General features: G+C 40.8%; 1 protein-coding gene across 2 annotated transcripts in view; it reads left to right on the top strand.

Moving 5' to 3' along the window:
• Positions 1-19,301, top strand: part of FAM210A (family with sequence similarity 210 member A) — a 19,718-nt gene extending 417 nt beyond the window's left edge. The window contains exons 1-5 of one of the 2 annotated variants that reach the window (XM_014307964.2): positions 14-220; positions 12,354-12,456; positions 13,669-14,141; positions 16,246-16,357; positions 17,379-19,301. In XM_014307964.2, the coding sequence (XP_014163439.1) occupies positions 13,693-14,141; positions 16,246-16,357; positions 17,379-17,744 (927 nt within the window). In that variant the 5' untranslated portion in view covers positions 14-220; positions 12,354-12,456; positions 13,669-13,692 and the 3' untranslated portion in view covers positions 17,745-19,301. Of the gene's footprint in view, positions 1-13; positions 221-12,353; positions 12,457-13,668; positions 14,142-16,245; positions 16,358-17,378 lie in introns of those variants that run through there. The other variant, XM_031058877.1, reaches the window with a different exon arrangement.
• The last annotated feature ends 3,964 nt before the right edge of the window (positions 19,302-23,265 follow it).

Genomic DNA, 23,265 nt, shown 5'->3' on the forward strand with positions numbered 1-23,265 from the left:
CCTGAGGAGCGGCGCGGGCCCGGCGCGAGGTACCCGCGCGGCGGGGGCGAGAGCGGGACCGGCGGGATCGGGAGGGATCCCACTTCGCCCCGGCTTGTGGGGGGATTGGGCTGCTGGCGCCTTCCTCCCGGCTGCCCTCCCTGTGACCAGTCCGCCTTGCCCGGCGTTGAAGGATGTCGGCCGCGACCCAGGAAAGCGGGGTGAAAAGAGAGATTTCCTGGTAGGGAGGTGACGCTGGATGGGCCTGGGTGTTCCGCGGTGGGCTGCTGCTGCAGCATCTGGGTGGAGAGGAAGGGATTTGGGGGTGCGAGCTCACGCTGTGACTTCTTCAAGAAGGGCAGCGGCGATCCCGGCTCCCCCGTGCCCAGTGACAGGAGCCAAGGGAACGGCGCGAAACTGTCAGAGGAAGTTTAGGCTGGATATTAGGCGAAGGTTCTTCACCCCGAGGATGGCTGGGCACGGGAGCAGGCTCCCCAGGGAAGTGGTCACAGCACCAGCCTGGCAGAGCTCGAGCGTTTGGCCATAGTGTCAATCACAAGGTGGGATTCTTGGGATGTCCTGTGCAGGGCCAGGAGTTGGCCGTGCAGAGGACATCGATGATCCTGGTGGATCCCTTCCAAGTCAGCGTATTCCATGGTTCTATGTTACCACTGAAGGACCGCGGGTTGCTTATGCCCCTTAAGGGGGTTTTTTTCCTAGACCTGCCTATGTCTTGTCTTTTCAGAAAGCTTGAAGTGGCTGTACAAATGTTTTATTGTCTCATGTTATGTTTCTCATTAGTAATCCACTCCTGCTAAGTATATCCAGGGAGTCAGACAGAGAAGTCAGCAGAATTTTTAAGGCTGTTAAGTGAAACATGGATCTATGTCAGCTATTACAAACTACTTCAGCCTCACTAATGTCTATTTCCAAAACTCCCTCTACCAACTGTCCTGAAAGAGAAAACCTTACATTGGACAGCAGTACATGAAGTGTCCTAGAATTCCTTACCAAAGCCAGTTCTTAAACTGAGAGTGTTCTTCAGCTATTACCCCAAGGTAATAGCTGAAGCAAGTATAAACATAAAATGGTTTGCCAAAGTTTTGCTGCTTTGGAAGGAGATAGGGTGCAGGTTCCTCATTTGGAATGTGTTTTGCTGCCTGTGCTTATGTGACTTGCAGCTGCTTCAGTGTGGGAATTGCATGCACAGAGGATAGTATGTCCCCACTGTCCATCTCCATGGAGGTGGGGGTGACAGCAGGTGTTTATCTCCTTTTCTGTTTAATGGCTGTTTGAGGTAAAAGGGGTGTGACTGACCCTTATGGCAGCGTTACTGAATTGCACTCACTGTATAAGAGGCACTTCCATCAGGGAATGAAAAAAAAAATAAATTATTTGGTGATTTGGGTAGGTGGATATCAGGTGGCTTCCACATGGCAAAAACTGAGTAGATAAATTCAGACTGTTAAGGAGTATGTAAGGAATGTAAGAAGTTAAAGACTTGTGTGGTATGACTGTGGGCAGGTCTGCTTCACAGGCTATAGCAGCTGTAAGAATAGTTTTGATCTGGTTTGGTTTTTAAAAGATTCTGTGTAGTTCTCTTGCTGTAGATGGTCTTTTCTGCATGTAAACCACCCCAGCTCTTGTGTATGCTCATAGGTATTGCTTGGAAACTGAAGTGTGTTTCTGCAAGACAGGGAGTTCTTGATGTCCCCTAATGTCAGATAAGAGCCCTCAGTTTGCATCTTGGCATATTTCTGGATCTGCAGGAGTTTTTTCTAGTCTTGAAGACAAGGGCATGAGAAATTCAACAACAAGAGCAGGAAGAACACTAATTTTTAAAAATGTAAAAATGCTCATGGAATCTCAGCAAATTCCTTGTAATCAGTTTAGTCCTGCAGGTTGGAAAGACAATCCAACATAGTTATTTTTGGTGTTAAATCAGATAGTTGAAGATGAACTTATTTTCAAAATTAGATGCTGAAGCAAATTCATAATCATCAATATTTCGGTATTAGGAATGGAATAAAATCACTGAAAGGACTGAGACCTGGGCCCAAAACCTGATAGAAATCTTCCTGGACGACCAGGTGTCATCAGAATGGATCATAAGGATTTAACTATGATATGCTGATAGGTAACTACCTAGTTCCATCACTTTAGATCGAGGATCAAACTCAGGGTCAGAGATTCTTAATGACAATTATGTGCCCCTGGTAGAATTTTTTACTTGAGATGAATGGATTGTGCAGTGGGACAATAGCAAAAACAAAAAAGAGCACTTTTTAAGTTACAGAGCTTTTTCTTAATTTTTGAGTCTTGAGTTGTGACACCTCTAAAAAACACACATCATTCTTTGTGTCCCCATCAATATAATAAAATTCCAGTGAGAGTAAAATGTTGTTATTCAGTTAAAAAATCCTTAAGATCTATTCTGATGACACCTGTGATTCTATTTTCATAAATGTATCTGAGTCTTGAAGGTACCAGTACAGGTGTGTTAAGTCCAACACACTTTGTCCATATTAAATTTTGTCCAGAAAATTCTGATTTAAGCAGGTGCTGACAGGCCAGAGTGGTGTGCCTACTTAGGACTTTTTGTCTGGTAGAGATTGAAGCCACATCTTCTTTTAGGCATTGGCATTATTGGAGGATTTACTCTGTTTGGAACTTTATGCTTCCTCTAAAAATCTCCAACCCTTTGTAGCCCAGTGCCTTCCATCACTCAGTTTTCCTCTCATCTTCTTCAAACGAGCCACATTTTTTATTATGTTTCCAGACATGACCCTGCCCCTTGGAAATAAATTCATCTGAATGGTAAAGCTCTGTTTGTTCACATCAGGAAATGAAAGGGACACTTAGATGGGCTATAAATTTTAATTCCCTGCATCTCCTGTTTTATCTTGTCCTGAGAATTGACCTTGATCCTGTGTAACAGTTCTTATGTAAACCAAACAAGTTGTGTGGCTGTGATTGTGGCTTTGTAGAACATTGCAGCAGATATCCCCTGCAGCTCTTTAGGACTTGCCATGTCCTTGAGGAGAGGGATGGAGCAAGGGAGTGGTTGTTAATACAGTCAGGTGCTCATAAACAAATTATAAACCAAATCAATAGCTTTTCCCAATGGATGAATTTTGTTGGTTGGAAATAAGAATGTATGAGTGGCTTCACAAGAATTCAGTCTGTGAATCTCTTCCAAAAGTGGCTGGTGAAAGATTTTAGTAAAATGTGACAGCACTTACCTTTAACTGCAGCGGTAATGCTCAGTCCCAGCACATACCAGGCAGTTAACTATTCACTCTTAATATTTTGTGAATTTAAAAACTGGCTTTACTGATGTTAAAATTAGATGGCATCCTTTGCCTCCTGCTGTCTCAGGCCACAGGAGAGTACTTGCTGATGAGAGATGTTTCTGTGCTGAGCCACAAGCCTTGGGCCTTGTTGATGACATCTGGCAGAAAGCAGTGAGCTTGCAAAGCTTGCAGTGTTGCAGTGATAGGATTCTTTCCCAATCTGAATAGAGCAGTGTTGTAATGCTGCTGCTTCGGACTGTGAATAGGAATGTTATTAGGGTTCTAATACTAAAGTCTCATCAGAGCTCCTTCTGGTGTAAAGACACAGCTCTCTGAATCTGATGTACTTTCAGACACTTGAAGATGGTGTAATTTTGTTGTTTGCATGCCTCTGTGCAAGAAATGCTGTGTAAGGCAGTAAACTGAATAATGGGCAAGAAGGTGTAGCCACTCAGGTATCAAGACCCTAATAAAAATAATACTTCTTTTATAAGAACTGTTCACGTTCATTTGTAGAGATGTTGGGAATAGCGTTTACTGAAAATTAGATGAAGACTGTGGTTTTGAGTGTGTGTGTGTTCTGTAAATGTTATGATCAGCCTCTTCACACATAATTTTTCAAGATATTCTGATTGATACTGCACATATTTCCCCATATGGAGAAATTTGAATTCACAACAGAGAATTCAGCACTTACTTTGAATATTTAGAAAAGATTTGTACTGGAAGTGAATGTCTGCCAACAGTAATTCTGCTGAAAGATGAACGTTCTGTATTTTTTGCTAGGAAAAATGACAGCTTTTCAGTGTTTGAAAGTGTGAAATAAATGTGGTGAGAGAATAAATGAAAAAATCTTGAACCCACTGCTTCCACTGTGAATTCTGTTTTTACGGAAGCTGGGACGTTTTTTTTTCCAGTTTCCTGCTGGTTTACTTTTATTCCTACTTTGTTCCTAATTGTCAGGCTTCGGAGAAGCCTTACAAACATTCCTTGAGAATGTTTTTTGGGCATCTTTAGAAGCATTTTGGGTGAATTTGATGAGTAAAAGACTTGGTACTTCGAGGTTGTTGTTTTAAGTGTCTTTAAAAAATTATTACATAATATAATTTGTACTTGATGTATTATTACAGATAGTACTGTTGCTTGCTGTTGGGTTATGTAGAGAAGAAACACAACAATGAGACAAGACCTGTAAAGATCCAAGGTGGCAAAAATGGCATTTATCAAGACTAGAAAGGAAACAGGTTTGGTAGTCACGGTGGAAGGTGGGGCAGAAGGCTGTAAAAAGCTGATTCTAAGATCGAAGTTTAAGCATATTCCTAATAAATTCCTTTTATAATTAGTCAAGATAAAGTATTTGAATATCTAAGGTTGTATTCTGTGGTTTGGTGTGGTGGTTTGACTCTGGCTGGATGTCAGGTGCCCACCAAAGCTGCTCTACCTCTCACCTCCTCAGCTGGGCAGGGAAAGGAAAATACAATGTAATGCTCTTGAGTTGAGGTGAGGACAGGGAGAGATCAGTCATCACTTGCTGTCATAGGCAAAACAGACTCAGTGTGGGGAAATTGGTTGAATTTATTACCAATCAAATCAGAGTACAGAAATGACAGGGAAAACAAATCCTAACATTTCTTCCTGGCACTCCTCCTTCCTTACTGGGCTTAACTGTACTCCCAGTTCTCTCCCTGCTCTTCCTCTCAGTGGCACAGGAGGACAGGGAATGGGGGTTACAATCAGTTCATCATATGTTTTCTCTGCCGCTGCTTCCTCCACAGAGGGAGGACTCCTTCCCCTGCTGCAGCAGAGGGTTCCTCCTATGGCAGACAGTCTTCCACAAACCTCTCCAACATGAATCCTTCCCATGAGCTGCAGTTGTTTGTGAACTGCTCCAGCGTGGGTAATTTTCCACTGTGTGCAGTCCTCCGGGAGTAGCCTGTTCCAGCATGGATCCCCCATGGAATCACAAGTCCTCCCAGCAAACCTGCTCTAGCATGGACTCCTCTTGCCCCAGGTCCTTACAGGACCTTCTCCAGTGTGGGTTTCCTACAGCCTCCTCCTGTCATTCATCGGCTCTGGTTGTGGGGTCCTCCAGGCTGCAGGTGGATCTCTTGTTCCTCTCTGGACCTCCATGGGCTGCAGGGACACAGCTCCCTCACCATGGTCTGCATCACAGGCTGCTGGTTTGTCTCAGCCCCTGTGCCTGGAGCACCTCTCCCTCCTCCTTCACTGACCTTGGTGTCTGCAGGCTGTTCCTCTCTCATGTTCTCACTCTGCTCTTCCCTGGCCTCAATTACATTTCTGCAACAATTTTTTTTCCTTCTTAGCCATGTTGTCCCGTGGCTCTACCACCATCACCGATGGTCTCAGCCTTGGCCAGCAGTGAGTCTCTCTTGGAGCTGGCATTGGCTCTCTGAAACATGTGGGAAGCTTTTGGCAGTTTCTCAAAGAAACCACCCCTATAGCCCACCCTCCACCAGAACCTTGCTCCACAAACCCAACAGATCTGGGCAAAAAGGCTGAACTTTATTTGTGTCAGTACCACCTGTTTTTGTAAAAGTCACTGTATCTGCAGTGTGTCACTAATTGTATAATTACATTTTTCATTAATAAATACTTTATTACAATTCCAAAGACTTTGAAAATTAATTATTATAATCCACATTGTCTGTATCAGTGAAGTGCTGAGTGACCAGACAAACTATGAATTAAAAAATGAGCTTGGCTGCTAGAATCCAAGTTGCAAGTAGGAGGAAATCTTGAGCAGGAGTTCAGTTTTTGGCAGCAACCTTTTGACTCGTTGATGACTCTATTAGTGAAAAGAGATGTGCACTGCAGCTCTGTATTTCATCATAAAAGAAATATCTGAGCTCTGAACATAGAACTAATAACCATATTTCCAGTGCATTTCAGCGTGTGTTAAAGTGTAGAGTCAAAACACTTGAGATGCTCAGTGAGTTGAAAGAGGTGAGGAATTTGTCAAATACAATGTACTATTCCTAAGATTCTCAAATAATATTTTGATGAAGTATAGAAAACTGATCTGTGTATTTTTTTGTTCATGTTTTAACATCTAACCCCTCATTAGTTCAGCTGTGGGTTGTTTTTTTTCTTGAGGGAGTTCAGGTCATATGCAGGAATCTGCAGATCTGAGGCTTGCTTATGTGAAGTCCCTTTCCAGCCCCTGTTAGTTATCCAGTAGAAGCTTTCCACTGCTTTGTACATCAGACCACTACACTCATGCCCCTACAGCATGCATGGCAAGGGCCCTGTGGCTGGAAACCCTCTGAGAGACAACCACAAGTGTTCTAGGAGGAATGAACTACTGATACCTTGGGAGATACAAGGATGGAAGAAGCTGTTAGGATTCAGAAAGTTAATACCTAAGTGGAATAGAAAGCGAATCAGGTCTTACTTTGATCATTAGCCTAAAGTGGAAGGTCTTGTGAAGAAGCAGATGAATACAGCCCCTGCTTTTAACTAACATGAGACTTTTTTTTGACCTTTTTTAGCATAGATATATAATATGCCTATTTTTAAGCTTAGTTGCAATCTATAAGCATAATTTCTCTGCCTTGCTTATTGCAGACATGTCTGTAGAGTGACAAATGGACCAAAAAAAATCAAACCAGATAGCACTTTAAAAGCCAAATTTTTCATTGATATGTGCCTCTGAGAGGCTCTGGAACTAATATAGAGGATGATCCAGTAACACTTGTTGGACAGAATCATACACAGCAGACACCTTTTTATTGAGTTGTACTTACGTAAAAATTCAGTAGAGGGCAGAACGAAACTTGTGAAAGAAGGAACCAGTGCTAACAGATGGAATAGCACCAGTTATTAAAAACAGTTCTGGAGAGCAGAAAGCACTACAGCTGATTGTGATCCTTTCTTTTAGAAGCATTTGATAGCATTCACATTTTAATATAATGGTCAGCTACATGTAATCTTAAGATCCAGTACTTTCCATCCCAGAGGAAAATGGAGTTACCATGGACATATTGACTGTGCTGTTAAGGCTCCTGTTTAGCATTCCAGATGTATAATTCAACACACAGGCATTGCATTACATTCTCCTGCTTTATTTGTCCTCTGAATCCAGTGTGCAGACTTTACACGTCTGCAATATCTTTTATTCTTCCTAAAGCTACTTCTTCTTGTCCTTTTTAAGATTTGAGTATCAGAAGATTGTAGCAGTGAGGATTACTCAGTGTGTGAGGATTGTGGAAAAGTTTATTTTACTTTTTCATTTTGCTCAGGGTGTTTTAGCAAGAAGAGTAGTTTAGGTAAAATAAGAATAACACAGTTGTTGTCTTATCTCCACTTAGCAGTACTGAGTTGTAATAATATGATCAATTAAAAAATTATAGCATAGCATTTACTAAGTGAAAATAGTGTAGAGGTAGGGTGAGGCTAATGCTTTAAAGTTGTCTGTCTGCAAGGGTTTAGTCTTTTATCCGTTTTAACATGATTTTACCAAGTTTTAAATAAATTCCACTGTGACTTATTTTGCATTTTTCCCTTTAACCTAAAATGTGGTGTTATATTTTCAGACAGTCCTGAGTGGTAGACAAAACTACACAATTAATGATGCCCAAACTTCAAATTATAAGCAAGTTTCTTAGTTTAGAATGAATCACAGATTGTTTGAGTGATACTGCAAAAGTAGTAAAAGTCAAAATGGAAATTCTGAATGTTCATTCATGCACTCAAGGTATTAATACAAAGCATAAAAAGTCCTTGTGCACTGCCACTTTCCCATCCATGGTTAGTGACTCCATGCTGTACTAACCCTTTGCAGTTACCAAGAAGTTTATAGTTTTATTTTACATTGTATTTAAGAAAAACAATGCTTTGCATGTATTGCACTAGTCTTAAAATTATTTTAAAATATGTTCCCAGACTTTTAGGACAGCCATGTATGTTTTCAGTTCAATTGTGGTTTTCTTATTTTTTTATTTTGGTTTATAAGCTTGGCAAAATCAGTTTTGGGGTTTTTTTATATATACTAGCAATGAGTTCTTGAAAAGAACAAGTTAAATCTGAAAACAAGCTTTGGGGGTTTTTTTATTATGTTTAGCAAAAATGTAAGCAATATGGTGGTATTGTTTATTAAACTGAGCTGCTTGGATGAGAGCTTTGCATTTGCTTTTTATGCCATCTGAAAGATGAGTTGAAAAGGATTTCTGAAAACTTGATTTGTTTCCTTTCTAAATTCTACTGTGTCTGCCACACACAATTCTCAAAGTTTTCTAGATTTTACACTAAATATGACAAGAATGTAAATTAATTCTCTGTTTCCATAGAAAGGTGCCTTGGGAGTGGAAAAAGCTCATGGATTTTCATTGGGAACTCTCCTGTGGTATAATTAATGTTCTTTTTTTAAACAGTAACAGAACAAGTGAAAAAGCTTTAAAGTCATCCAAATTTACATATTGTGTCCAGAGTGTTTCTGGTATAACTGAGAAAATAATCCAGTGTTCTCTACATATACTATACCCTCAATTCCTCAGATGCTTTCTGACCTCTTTTACAAACAAACTTAACTCTGAAGTTTTTGCCATTGTCTTAACACTAAAGTTTTTGCCATCTTTTATGTACCACCAACTCCTTATATTTTCATTTTTCTGGTAACTCAAAAAACATTAATTGTAGCAGGGTAACCATTTTTAGACAAATTATCCTGATGAAAGTTTCATCTGACAGTATCTCTGACACGTTTTCTCTTTCCAACAGTAAATATCCACAGCAGCCTTTGCCATACCTGTATTGGCCAGGCCTGTTCCTTCTGTGTTTTCCAAAGATCTTCCAGAGTTTTTTTTTGCATAGAATGTGTTAGCACACATCCAAAGCCAATGACTTTGTGACAGTCACATAAACCAGCTTTGTGGCATTTAAAATTCCTGAACTTTTGTTGTCCTCGGCAACAAAAAGCAAATCTAATATCTGCTTCCTAATTATCACTGGAAAGTAGAGCAAATGCGAGAGCTAGAATGCTCTTCTAGTATATCAGATTTATGCCAAAGCTGATCTGAATGATAACACAAGTACAGAAGTTTCCTAAACAAAACCTCCAGCGCTGCAATGAGAAGCTGATCTGTATTTTTCCTTAAGAGGCTCCTAGACTACTCCCTTTATGTCAGAGGCCTTGTTAACAGCTCACCATGAGACAGGGGTGCCTTCAGGAATTAAATGGATGTCCAAGAATCCCAACCAGGAGTTTGTCTTGAACGGCCAATATCTCTACAGCTCAATTTACAGTCTGCTGCAGATCCTACTAAATAGTTAGCTGGGATGTGACAGTGCTGAAGAAGAGGCCATATCACAAGTGTTCGCATAGCATTTAATGGTTTCTGTAGCTACTACCTATTCTGTCACTGACCACATGGAATTCTTGGAGCAGAAAACTTGAGTTATACTTGTCGTTAGACAGATTTTTTTTTCTTTGTGGCATTTTTAAGAGAAAACTAATAAAGTAATCTAAGATGCTTTAAAACACCTTTCCCCCTGCTCCACCCCATAGATAAGTGCTTTCTCACCTTGGTATTTGGAGCTTGTGCCTTCTTGTCCTTTTCTGTATCTTTGCAGCATGATGTAACAGCAGGAAAAATGTTAAACACACTAAAATGAAGCAACTTTTCACAAGTTACTAGGTGCGGTTGTGGGTAACATTCAGATTACTGTCCTGACTTCCTTAGAATCTGAGTGTTTTTAACAACCTAAAGTTACAGGGGCAGTTGTATAGCTTGTGTAGCTCCAGTAATTTCTTTGAGAAGTATTATGCTTAGAGAAAAAATCTGTGTCTCAAATCCATAGGTTGACACACTTCCTGCTGCCTGTTGAGTGCACAGGGTTTTAGGAACTTCCTCTCACTAACTGTCTTAAAGGACAAGTTTCTCTGTATTCATCTCATGTTTAAGAGGGATGAAACAGCTAGTTTCATATTTATTTGGATCTTCAACCATAATAATATATGTCCTGATAAAAATTTGTTTGCACTGTTGAGCCAAGTAACTGAAGTATAACAATTGAGCAGCTGCGCCCATCGCCCCTTTAAAAATATTTGTTTCTTTAAAATGAATTTACAAAGTGTATGCTGTATTAATCTGTTACTTTATTCATGTGCCTTTCCTACATCATGCTGTAGCCTTTATAATAGTTCCCTCATGCCAGTGCTTCTGGACAGCAGTGTAATACTCAGTGTACCAACGCTTCAAAAGGTCTCTCCTTTGTTCATTTAAATAAGCAAAGCACTTCCCTGTGAAACACAGTAAGGTCATTAGGAAAATTTTTACCTTGTTTAAAAAACGTTATCTTTTATTCTCTCAAACATAAGCACTGTCATATCTTACCATTCCAAGCTATTGTGCTTCTCCACATTTTAAAGTGGAGAAACAAACAGTAAGCAGTTATGCAGAATATCAACTAGAACCATACTACTTGCTTACAAGGTGCAAAACCTCTTCAGGGTCTACTGTAGATGTTTAGATAACATTCCTTTTGACCTGCCAGGTCATCCATCATGGAGAAAAAAAAGCCTTTAATTAATGACTTTCAAGTCCATCTGAGAATACAGGAACAAAAAGTGGCATGGAAAGTCTTGTAATAGCCCCAGAACTTTCTCTGCTCTAAAGCCATTGGTGACATTCTATTTTTAAGTTTTACATGGTGCATGTAACTCAGTGAGCAAAGACCTTGAAATTCATTTACTGATCACAGCAGTGTCATGGGCTGCCTGGGAAGCATTGGACACAGTGGTGACCCACACTCAGGAAAATGGAACCATTTCCTCCCCCAGTGTTCTGCAGCCACTCTGCTGGGTCAGAGGTGCTTGGACAGTGCTAGAATGCAAAACCTAGAAACAGTACTCTGAGAAGTGCTACTGTAAATGCTCTACAAGGAGTGGAAAAATTCAGAAATGCTTGTTCAGCTTCTCAGTCCTGTGCTGAAGAATGATCTCTTCCCAAGGCTGCTGGAATGCAGTGTCCTGTTAATAACATAAATTACTCAAAATTATGGTTTCCCCCATGCTGCAATTTGCAAAGCTTGTTTGAACTAGGTATTTTTCAATAGGGTACTGGTGAACAGTAGAAGTCTGACTCAAGAGCCTCCAGATTCCCATAAGTGGATGCCTTTTGCTGAGTCTGCTGGCTGGATATTGAGAAAATCTACTTAATGCAAACGCTCAGTGCTGTGTACTGTTAGTGAGAGAGGAAAACAGTTCTCTGTAGAGAATGTTATCCCTCAGGAAAGAATTGTAAGTTGCAGTAGGCAAGGAATGCAGTTGTCATGTTCCAAGTTTGTTGTTACAATTTCTATAAATCAGTTAAGTAGTTGGCATATGATAGAGTGCCATCTGAACACTTGAGTTTTACTGAGTGTTTTCACTACTTCTTGTTTTGAGAAGCAATTGCGTTTGGATTTCAGAAATAAGCAAGAATCTCTGCTTCTTGTAAAACTAGAGATACCAGAAGCAATTGCTGCTTCCAATGAAGTCCTACAGAAAACTGAGTCGTGGAGGGGCAGTACCTGTAGCTGATTTACTGCTCCATGAGCAGCAGCAGCACTTCTTGACTCCCACCGAGTGCATAACTCAACAGGACAGAGTAACTGCTTCCTTATATAGAGACACAAGTTCCTTTTTCCCCATTGATGCAGTACCTCCTGTTAGCAGGAGTTCAACAAAAGTGTGTGTCACAAGCAATGCAGAGGTTCCCAGGGAGTTTGAAACCTAGGAATTCGTCTTCTCCCCACATCAAACATTGTAATTCTAGTAATTTCTATTAATTCAAGTACAACAGTAGCGTAAAACTAGCTAGAAAACATACAGGCAGGACTGTTCGAACAGAGCCATCTGGATTATGAAACTTTCCTCTCTTGGAAGAGAACAGTGATTCAAAGTTGAGGAACTTCTGAAATTACACAGAAAAAGTCTCCCATTAGCATGTCAGTATTCTAAAGGGAATTTACACCAATAACTTCTTCAGTTGCAAGGTTTCAGGCTTATTCAAGAAATAAATTTTCATAGGATTAATTTGCTCTTGTTGCTATTTCTCTAAATGTGCCCTTTTTTCACTATAGCAGGGGCCTCAGTGTGTTCAAGACATATATTTGAAAGGTAGTAGTAGAAGAGCTGCAACTTTTTGAAGATACACACCTTACCATATCTAGAAAGTAATAAAGGGTATGTATGGTTTCACTTTTTTTTTTTTAAACTTCTTCCTATGTTAGGAAGTATTCATCATTTTCTGCAGCCTAGAAAAATTCACTGCTAAAGCACCTGGCATATATATAAGATGAAGGGAAAGCAGATATGACATTTCAATTAAATTTCAATGATTTCTCGTTTGGATAAAGAATTGTTGTGACAATTAAAAATGGAAAAGCATTAGTAATGTACAAAACTTGTAATGTGACTAACTTAAGTGGCATTTGTTACCTCACTTAGCATCACTTTTTTTGGGGGGGGGAGGGAAGGAGTGTTAGTTCTGTAACTTGCAACCATTGAATAAAGGAAAGGAAAGAGTATTTCACAATTTCAAAGCATGCATTTTGAGGGGTAAAAATGATTTCTTGATGTCTGTGTATGCAAAACTAAATTGCTTTCTTCTTTGTGGGGAAGCTCTCAATAGTTATTTCAAACTTTCAGGAGTAATTGGTAAGTATTCAAAATCATAAAGTTAACTGGGTTATTCCACAGATTAAAAATATTCTTTGCATTACAATGTTTGGAAAATTGCAATTCAGTTTTGCTCATGTTAATATATGACATTCAACAGTACCTTCCCCCTTCCTGACAGGCATTACTGGCAGGCTGTTACAGTTACATGTGTTACTATTTAGGCTATTGCTTGATCATTAATAATTATTTCTATTGAGGTTTTTCAATTTTATGAACTTCTACTGAAAATAGTATAGAAAATGAAAAATTTTACCAAAACTAAGAATGCACTGACACCAAAAATAAATTTTAATTGCACTTACTTCAGTGAATTTATAATGCATTTATGTAGACTCAAGGTTCACCTAAGTTATCAGATGCTACTATAAGTGAAGTTTAAGAGTAACTTTTCAATGGCTGTGCCAGGTAATGTAGATAAAAGCAGTAGATAGTACTAAACTCCTAAGAATGTTTTTTGGGAGTAGAGTGATCATTTTAGCAGTGAGGAGCAGAGTATGTTAAGTGAAGGGACTATTTTAGTTCAGAATGCTGAAAAAATGAGAAAATTATTTCCTTAATTCTGGAAGGTAACTATTTCTGCAAAGAAAGATAAGGAAAACCTCTTTAAAGTAGAATAGAAAGCCATTTAAAATTTGAGAATTTTAAGTGGCATTGGAGCAAGTAGAAATCACACCATTGAAATGCAGTTTGTTTACTCTTCTTTCTTCTTTACAGAAATTTCATCCACACTTCAGCAAAATGCAGCGGAGTCTGTTCCATTCTGCGTCTCAGCTGGCACATGGGACGTGTTGGTTCTTCCCTCGCACCGGTGTCTTTCAGTGCTTAAAAGGACAGTCTGTGCTGCCTAATGTGGGATGCAAAGTGATTCTGGCACTGGACCATCCTAAACGATGTCTTCATGCAGGTGCAGCTCACTTTGCCTCAAAGAAAACTGCTTTTCCATCACAGCCAGCAGACACTTCTCACAAAGTACCAGAAGAAAGAAATCCTTTACCTTCGGCCGCTGATGCGCCCAAGCAGAGCCCTGCAGAGTCAGATTCTTCAGAACCTGATCCATTACAAGATAAATCAATTAGTCTTGTTCAGAGGTTTAAGAAAACTTTTAAGCAGTATGGGAAAGTCATGGTTCCAGTGCACCTTGTGACTTCCAGTGTATGGTTTGGATCCTTTTACTATGCAGCCATGAAGTAAGTTGGTATTTTGTTGCAGTGCCCAATACCAGAGTTGAATTGAGATCTACTAGTGAAAGGACATATAAATTATTATTGCCTTTTAAAAAGTGCCTTTATACTTAAAAGAGAAATGTGGCTACATTTTTGACTAAAGCATAAGGTTAACGTTGAAAGTAGATAGGATTCATGAGAGTGTCATGTAGATACAATTACCATGCAGTTATTGCTGTGTACCAGGTATGGTGCTGACATTTAAAGGAATGCTCATCTCACCAAAATGATGAGTGGATGTAAACAGCATTGAAATTATTAGTAATCTCTCAAAAGGTAAAGATAGGGATTTGGAATCCTGATTATGAATGGCTAATTGAGATCTTTATAGACCTTTTTTTTGCCCTTGGACTTCAGGTTACCACTTCCTCCCCTCTTCATCCCCAGTCCTTCCTCATAACTGGATTTTCACTTCATGGATTTACCTCCCTTAGCTGTTCACAATGTTTATCATCCCCTCCTTTTTTGTTTCTGTTTCCTGTCTTTCCTGCCATCCACTGAAAAAAATGCTGCTGTAGACCATACTTTTTAATTGGAAATTAAATATTTATGTTGGTAAAAAAAAAAGAGATAAACTAAATATTCTAATTTTAGTTTCTTTTAGTTACAGCATGTGCTAGATACCATTCTGGAAAATGGCATTTATCAGAAAAAACTACTACATCAATTATGAGCTGCTAGTTTGCTAGTTCAGATGAAAGAGGTTTTATTTATCTGGAAATAGTTTGCTAAATATAAGCAAATGTTTATCTCTGGACTGCTGGTGTTGTATATTTAATAATAGAAAGCATGAAACAACGAGGTTTGTGGTGGCAAGGATGGAACTGTGACATCAGAATACCTTACTGCACAAGTGTTTGTTTTAGTTACTCTAACCAGCTGGCATAATTGCCCTTTCTGGGAGCTATAGATCCAAATGTCATTCTAAATTTAGCTCATGTCAGAGGAATAAAGGTCTTGAACTATAAAAATATTTTGCTTTGAATAAATTCAGGTTGATGCTTATGTCCAGACATTTCACATTGAGTGAAGATTACTTTTCTTGAAACTCTAAAGCCTGCTGCTAAAGTAGGTATTTGGCAGATGAAAACAACTGAAATATTCAACTAGAAACTAATTAAACTAATTATAACAAAGCTCCAGTTTGTTATACCACAGGAGCAGTGCTCTCTTGAAGTGGAAAAATAACTCTCAGAATGCCTGGTCATACAAGACTATGGTTTATGAAATGGCACAGTTAGAGCTGTCTTTCAGCTCCTACTAGGTCTCCATTCCCTACTCTGGGAGTAGACCTTCAGACTGTAGGTTCTAGTAACTGTTGGTAAATTACTGCCTCTTACTGTTCCTGATGCTAAAGTGATTGCATGCTCAGAACAATGCTTAAAATAGTAGATAGAAATAGATAATGGTACCAATAATATAAACTCTCTAAATATTGGAAACTCAGGTCTTGTATAACTGTGTGTAGCTTTCTTCTATAATATAAAGATGAGCTTTCCTTTCTCTTTTGGTGTTTTCATGGATGTCAAATAGAAAGAAATTGTTATAGGAGCTCCCTCCACCATCTTGACACCTTTTATTGACACAGTAGAACAACTGAGCACAAAGCCCCTGAAGTCTTGTCCATGTAACATGTTGCTTCCTTTTCTTTTGCCACATTCCATGTTTGATATATTTAGAAGTGAATGGAGAACATTGTCTGAAATTTTAATAAAAAAAGAAGGTAATTTTAGGCAAAACAGAGCATGAAATTGAATATGTACAGCTGGAGCCTGAGTAGCTGTCTTACCACCATTACATCTACTTACCTCAAACATAAACTGGGACACAGGTAAGTTAGAAACCATTCCATCCAATAGAGATAATATAAATAGGTCACCTTTTGAAATGCTGAAAAGGACATTAATTTTCCTATGGTCAGAAACATAAATCTTATAAGTTTATTGCTTAGATAAAAAACCATTTTGTCTTCAAATTATGAAGTTTGTGTAATAAAGAAATGGTACTCTAAATTACTGTTCAGGTTTCAAATTCCCATTCAAGTTACCAATGTTTTTCTCTTTTATAGTGGGGTGAATGTTGTTCCATTCCTAGAGTTGATTGGCTTACCAGACAGCGTAGTAGACATCCTGAAAAATTCCCAGAGTGGAAATGCACTAACTGCATATGCATTGTATAAAGTAAGTATAATTATAGTTTGTAAATAAGCTCAAGTCTTGCCTGGTGAACTAAACAGGGTTTACTTGTTTACAGCAGAAAGAATTAATTAGCTTTCTTCAATAGCTACGTGTACTTAAGCATTCATTTTGTGGCAAAAATACTCCATGCAAGTTGATATGTGTTCTGTGCTCCTTCAAGGAGTCTATCTGTATTTCTAAAATAACTTCTTTGCTGCAGAAGTATTGCAGCCCTCTGAGATGACAATTAAGTTATTCTTCTGTATCCCTGACATAATTAGCAGGGACAAAGAGGTTAAATCTAAACACTTCATTGAATTTCAGATAAAAGGACAGTTATTTTTATCCTAGATGATTTTTTGTCTTCCCCTTAGATGTCCATCACTCTCAAGTATTTTCATTGTCATTGGAATCAATTACTTACATTCAGGTTTGGGTTTCCTTTTAATGCTTTATATATGCAAAGTCTGTGTTTGGGAAACTTGAAACATGTCATACCATTCAAAAACAAGGTACAGTATTTGCTGTACATGCCACTCAATTTGTTTTGTTTCTAAAAGTGATGTCCTTCTTGCCTGTTTTCAAAAGGGTTACTTTCCCAAACAAAATGTGAAAGTGCGACTCTTTCCAACTTTGCCTAAAAGAGACCAATAAATAAATACAGTTAAAGATGTTGTTATAGCTGGGAGATCTGGAAGTGTTGGAAGAAACTCGGTGTTCACATGCAGTCTGTTCTGAATTGCATCAAGATGCTGAATGCTTGTCCTACAAGCTGCACAGGGAGAGTTTGTGTGTTGATGAGTTTTTTTAAGGGAGGTCTAATGCCCTTGCTGGCTCTGACAAAATGATACTTTAGGTAAAAGGTATGCATTTCTCACTGTAAACTGGCTTATTTCCTTATAAATTGAAAATATCTTTAGAATCTGACACTGGTCAAAATAAATTTTCAACATAAAAAAAATACCTTTTGCTGGATATTATTTTCCTATTTTATCTATGTGGTGTATTCTTTGGTTTCTTTAAGATTGCAACTCCTGCCAGATACACTGTGACTTTGGGAGGAACGTCTGTCACTGTTAAATACCTACGTAAGCACGGCTACATGTCCACACCACCACCAGTAAAGGAATACCTGCAAGACAGGATGGAGGAAACAAAGGATAAAATTTCAGAGAAGATGGGGGAAACAAAGGATAAAATCACAGAGAAGATGGGGGAAACAAAGGATAAAATTACGGAGAAGATGGGGGAAACAAAGGATAAAATTACGGAGAAGATGGGGGAAACAAAGGATAAAATTACGGAGAAGATGGAGGAAACAAAGGATAAAATTACAGGGAAGATACAAGAAACCAAAGAGAAAGTTTCATTTAAAAAAATAAAGGAGTAGGAGAGATGTTTAATTTTTGGATATATCAAACTTAGCACTTTAACCCTTTGTAAGGCAGGATATGCAAAGTGCACTTCTGAGCTTTTTTTCTTTTTTTTTCTATTTTTTACCCTTTGTCTGGAAACAACAATTGCAACATGGATTTAAAGGTTAAAGTTCCTTGGGGAAGAGGTTGTGACCTAAAGGTTTCAATTTTCAGAAGGAAAAGTGAATCTCACATTAGAAGTTAACATGTCCCTTGGTAATAATGTTAAGAATTACTCTTCCCTCTTTTTTTTTTCCCACACCCTCTTCCTCAAAATGAAGGCAATTTCTGCCAAGAGCCACCACTCTGTTCTTCTCCCATCATAGTGCACAGCCATGGTTCCACTAGACTGAGTCTTCCATTAAATAAGAATGAAGATTTCTCTGTTGGGAAGAGCAGCATGTTTAGATTTTTAGAGCACGTGGACCCAAGCATCTTCAATCGTGATCATCTCTCAATTTGGAGCAGACCATTGTCACTGATACTGCACATGAAGGAATTGATGCAACAGCTACTATTCATTACAATGGCTTCCTTGGCTTCTGCCAGGCTGCTGTGGTCTATGGGCTGAGACTATGAATCTTTCTTGAACAGTGCATCTCTTCAGAAATCTTAACTGAAAGCTATAGGAAGATGAGTTAATCACAGTAGCCATACTGTCAAGTATACTTTATTTCCTGAAGTTGATTTACAGTACAAAGTCATTAAAATCAATAATTGTATATTAAACACTAGGATTTGTTCATTGTGTTAAAGTTTACAAACCCGCTCTATTTCATTTTTGAAACAAAAAAAAATTGAAAGAAAAGTTTATTTGAGAAATTGCTACACTAAGGGGCTTTTTAAATATTTGGAAAGTTAGAGTTAAACCCAAAGTTCCTCCTCCTCCCTCAGTAAAACAATTTGACTAAAATAAGCATGATTTCTGAGACAGCAATCACAGTCTACCAAACTTTTTTCCCCTAGATTAAGTCAAGCAAACACTTATTCATACCTGAAGGCTGAAATGCTGTCTCAGATGTCATAAAGGACTTAAGTTGAAAGTGTTCCATTTGGCTGGGCAGGCAAACTTCTCTCGGTTTTATTCACATGTAGGCTGAATTGAAGTCTGGTTTTCCTATTTCTACTACAGATCTCACTTGTAGCAACTCAGCATGTGTAAGTTGTTTAACCAAGGTGCTTTTTCCAGGGGGATATGGGGAAGCAATGGAGTTGGACCCTGAGCATTGCAATTGGCTGGAGTGAAAAAAAAATATAGCTGATGAATATCAGCTCTGCCCCATTGTCCCATTCTCATTCAAGTCACTGAGGGCTTCTCCATGTTTAAGTGAGTTGAACTTCATTAACTTAATTGTGCAGGATTCATTACATACTTCTCTGCCTCTGCCCACATGTTAAATAGTAACTGCAATCTAATGCCTACCTCACAGGGATGTTGTGAGGAATAATCATTGTATATTCAGTGACCTGAAGATAGAAAGTGCCATGTTTCTGATAAAAATTATTAAAAAAAATATTTCTGTGAACTCTTACACTGCTACGTACTACTGTTAAGGACTAGAGTTAATAGATGCTATTTTGTTTTTCTCTTTTAGTGTGCTTTTCCTTACTGTCCTCCTGCACACAGTCTTCTGATGTTGGCATTTCTTCTGATTTCCCACTTTTGGGGGCAGTGTTACCTATGTCCCGCAGGACCCTGCAAAGCCCAGAGTGTGCCCCAATAACATTGCATGGTCACTCTCAGTCTGGGGCCACATATGGGACCCTTTCAGTGCAATTCACTGAATCCATCTCTTTACACATGGCAGGGACTGCACAGGGGCACCTTGGTGCCCTAGGATGAGTTTTTAGCCCTTAGACATGTTAGAACTTGTTCATTACACCACCTCTTCTTGCCCTCCCCCTTGCCCAGCTGGCCCGTAACCGCTCCAGTGTTTATTGACCCATCTCTACTCATGCCAAGTACAAAAACTGATTGACCTGGAGTTAACTGTCCTGTGTGATCATTTCTGCAGCTGCAGGAACAGCTCACAGGGCCTCTTGCCGAGTGCCTCCTCTCTGTAGGTGGTCAATTTTGCAGCATGGAGAAGCTTCAGGAGTTTCTGGGACAACCACTTCCTCCACCCAGCATGTCAATTGACAAAGCACAGAGTTACATGGATCCATTTATAAAAAGTGAGAGGGAAAATCTTCAAGACTTTGGAAGTCTGACCTGGAGAGCTTCTGTGACAATTTGTACCAGTGACCTTGTCTCAAATTGGCCTTATATGGAACCTCTGCCTTGTTCATGCAGGGAGCACCTGGGGAGTTTCCTGGGCCGCCCAGGGAATGAATGTAAGGCCACTTGGTGCCCAGCAGGTACCCAGCTATGCTGCAGTTTTAACTAGGCTAAAGTTGGCTTGCATCCTGTATCTCACTTATAAATTATCTTGCCATGATACTGAGGTGCAGTTCTTGTTAGTGACAGTCAGCCTTAGCATGAGTCTGCATGGCTGGCAGCCAGAGGCCACCACCCTTTGAAGAGGCACTGTGCCTGCACTCTGCTGGCAGGCTGGGGCAAGAAAGGGGCACCTGGGGACAGCGTCTTCTTCTGGTACCCAGGCCAGCACAGTTGGCACACTCGTGTGGCAGCAGTGTCCCTTAAGGTGGAACAGCATCAGTGAGTGCCTTCAGCAGCAAAGAAGGACAGGGGAGCAGGTGCCATGGCCTGGGAAAGCAGTTTGGCCACAGCACCAAGAGGCCCTGAGGCAGCCCACAAGTGACCCAAGCAAGGGAGTGCCCAGTGCGCGTCAGGAGTCCTTGGTGAGGTGAAAAGCCCAGAGAGAAGCCCAGCAGCACCTTCTATTGCCCGTAGGACCATTCAGTCAGTGCTACCAGGGCTTGCCTTTTTACCTCTCAGCATCCTCCTGGGAAAGGGCTGTCCCTTCAGGCTCTAGAGTGTGGGTGGAGGTGTGGGTCCCTCCACCTCTGCAAAACTTCAGAAATGTGGTGAGACCAGGACTGAGACATCCATCACTACATGAACAGCAGGGAAATGGCTGCTTTGGCAACCTCTCCCACTGCTGTCTGCTCCCTGCCTCACATGTAACACTGCTGCACAGCATCACCAAGTCACAACCTGCAACTGGGCTGGACCTGAAACTGTGACAGTGCTCACCTGTAAGCCTGAGCAGGCTGGGCCTGCAGTTGGGCATCCCAAGTCCAGAGTACATGCTGTGATCAAAGCAGGGAATCTATGTCAAAATTGGGGCCCCAAGATGGAACTGGAGTAGATGTTAAGGTCCAAGCAGGGGGCAGATCTGAAATCACAATCCAAGATGTGACTGGACCTGAAGCTGCAAACCAGTGCAGAGCCAGAGCCAAAATCAAAACCCAAGCACTGTCCAGAGCCAAAATTGCAGCTAAAGGTGGGTCCAGAGTCAAAATAACATCCCTGCTGGGACTGGAACAAAAATCATGGCCCAGTAGCAGGACAGAACAGCAATCGCCACTTGAGGTAGTGCCAGAGCCAAAAAGTTCATAACCCAAGATGGGCTGGAACCAAAGCCATGGCCAGAGGTAGGGCCAGAGCCTACACTGCTGCCCAGACTGCTGTGGCACTCACTGTCTGAGCATGGACCACAGCCAAATTTGAGTTGGAGGCAAGTAGTGGTCCAAGACAGGGCAGGAACTGAAGATGATGAAGTTTTAGGTCTCATATTTTTCAGATTCTGTACTGCATTAGTATATATCTCTGAACTTCATATAAAGTGTTAGCAAGTTCTCTTCACAGCTGAAACAAAACAATCCTTTCCCAGCCTGTGAACCAAGGTCACCAGGCTCTTGTACTGCCCAAGGTGTAACCTCTGAAGGCCTTTTAAATAAATACCTATTTTATTTCTCTTACTCTGTCTAGCTTCTGTTCTAGGTAACCTCTCCAGGCACCCAAGTCACAGCCAAATATTGAGCCAGAGCTGAAATCGTGCCCTGAAATGCCACTGAGATGAAGCCACAGACCAACATGGGGCTACAGCCACAGCCACAACCTGCTATCCAGCCCTAGCCACAGTCACAGACCAAACAGGTACCGAAGCTGAAGTAGCAACCTGGTATTAGGCCAGACTTGTCTCAGAGGTCCAAGATGTGTCTGGAACTGAAATCATGGCCTGAAATTGCAATGGAGCTAAAGTCACATCTAGAGATGGGGCTAGAACTGAAGCCATGGCCCAAGATTTCCCCTAGAAACAAAGTAACAGCCCAAGATATGACAAGGAACAAATTAGCAACCCAAATAGGGGCCAGAGCCACAGGTGTGGTCTGAGATTGAGCAAGAGCCAAAGATACAGCAAAAATGGCACCACCACTGATGTTACATCTCAGGATGGGGTTGGAGCTAAAATCACAGTCTGATATAGGGCTGGAGCCAAACTTATGCCTTGAAATGAGGCCAAAGCCAAAGTCACAGCTCAATATGGGACTGGAGCAGAAGCCATGATCCTCACCGGGGCTGGAGCAGGGACCAGAGCTGAAGCCCTGATCCAAAAACTGAGCCAAACTCATGGCTTCACAGTGGATATGGCTTGAAAGTAGCCACCAGTCATTGAACAGGGAACAGGGCTGAAATCACTGCCCAAGAAGCAAAAGTTGCAGCCTGAAATGGGCTAAAGCGGAAGTCATGAACCAAGCAGGGACCAAAGGCGAAGTTGCAACTGAGTATCAAAGCAGAGACAAATATGTGGATGGTCATGTGGCCAGAGTCTAGGTCACAGCTTGACACAGGACTGAAGCTGAAGTAGCAGCCCAAATAAGAGCTGTAATAGCCTCCCAATCGTGGCCAGAGCCAAAGCTGTCATGTACCATCAAGCTGTTGGCAGAGCATCTGGCCAATAGCAGGCCAGAGGTTAATTCACAGCTCAATACCAATCCAGAACCACAACTGCAATCAAAGCTAAAGCAGGAGCCCAAGATGGAAATTAAGCCAAGTTTGTGGCCTGAGCTGTAACTTAAGCCAAAGTTGCAGATGAAGATGTGGCTGGAGACAAAGTCACAAGCCAAGATAGGGCCAGAGCCAAAGCCATGGCCCAAACAGTGGCCAAGTCACAGCAACCTCCTGAGGCGGAGTCAGACCCAAAGCAGCCACCTGAACAATGGCCAGAGCCAAAGTTATGGCCAAAGATGGGGCTGGCGCAAAAATCTCAACCCAGTGTTGAGCCAGAGCTGCAGTAGCAGCCTGAGGTGAGCCAGAGCTCAAACTGCTGCCATAGATGGGAGCAGTCTCACTCCAGTATCTCTACAAAGCTGAGGTTAACAGCTCCATTTGCACCAGTCACAGCCCAAGCAGGGACCAGAGCCAAAGCTGCTGCCCCATGTCAGGCTGGACCCAAAGTCATAAACTGAGAAAGGCAGAGCAGAGTCAAAGACCAGGCAGGGGCAGAGCAGACACGGGAGCCAGAGCTGCAGCTGGAGTCAGAGCCCTATTATCAGGCTGGGGACAAGCTTGTGAGCCAAGATGGGACC

Source organism: Geospiza fortis, unplaced genomic scaffold (assembly GCF_000277835.1).
Source record: "Geospiza fortis unplaced genomic scaffold, GeoFor_1.0 scaffold100, whole genome shotgun sequence".
In the NCBI taxonomy this organism is placed as follows: domain Eukaryota; kingdom Metazoa; phylum Chordata; class Aves; order Passeriformes; family Thraupidae; genus Geospiza; species Geospiza fortis.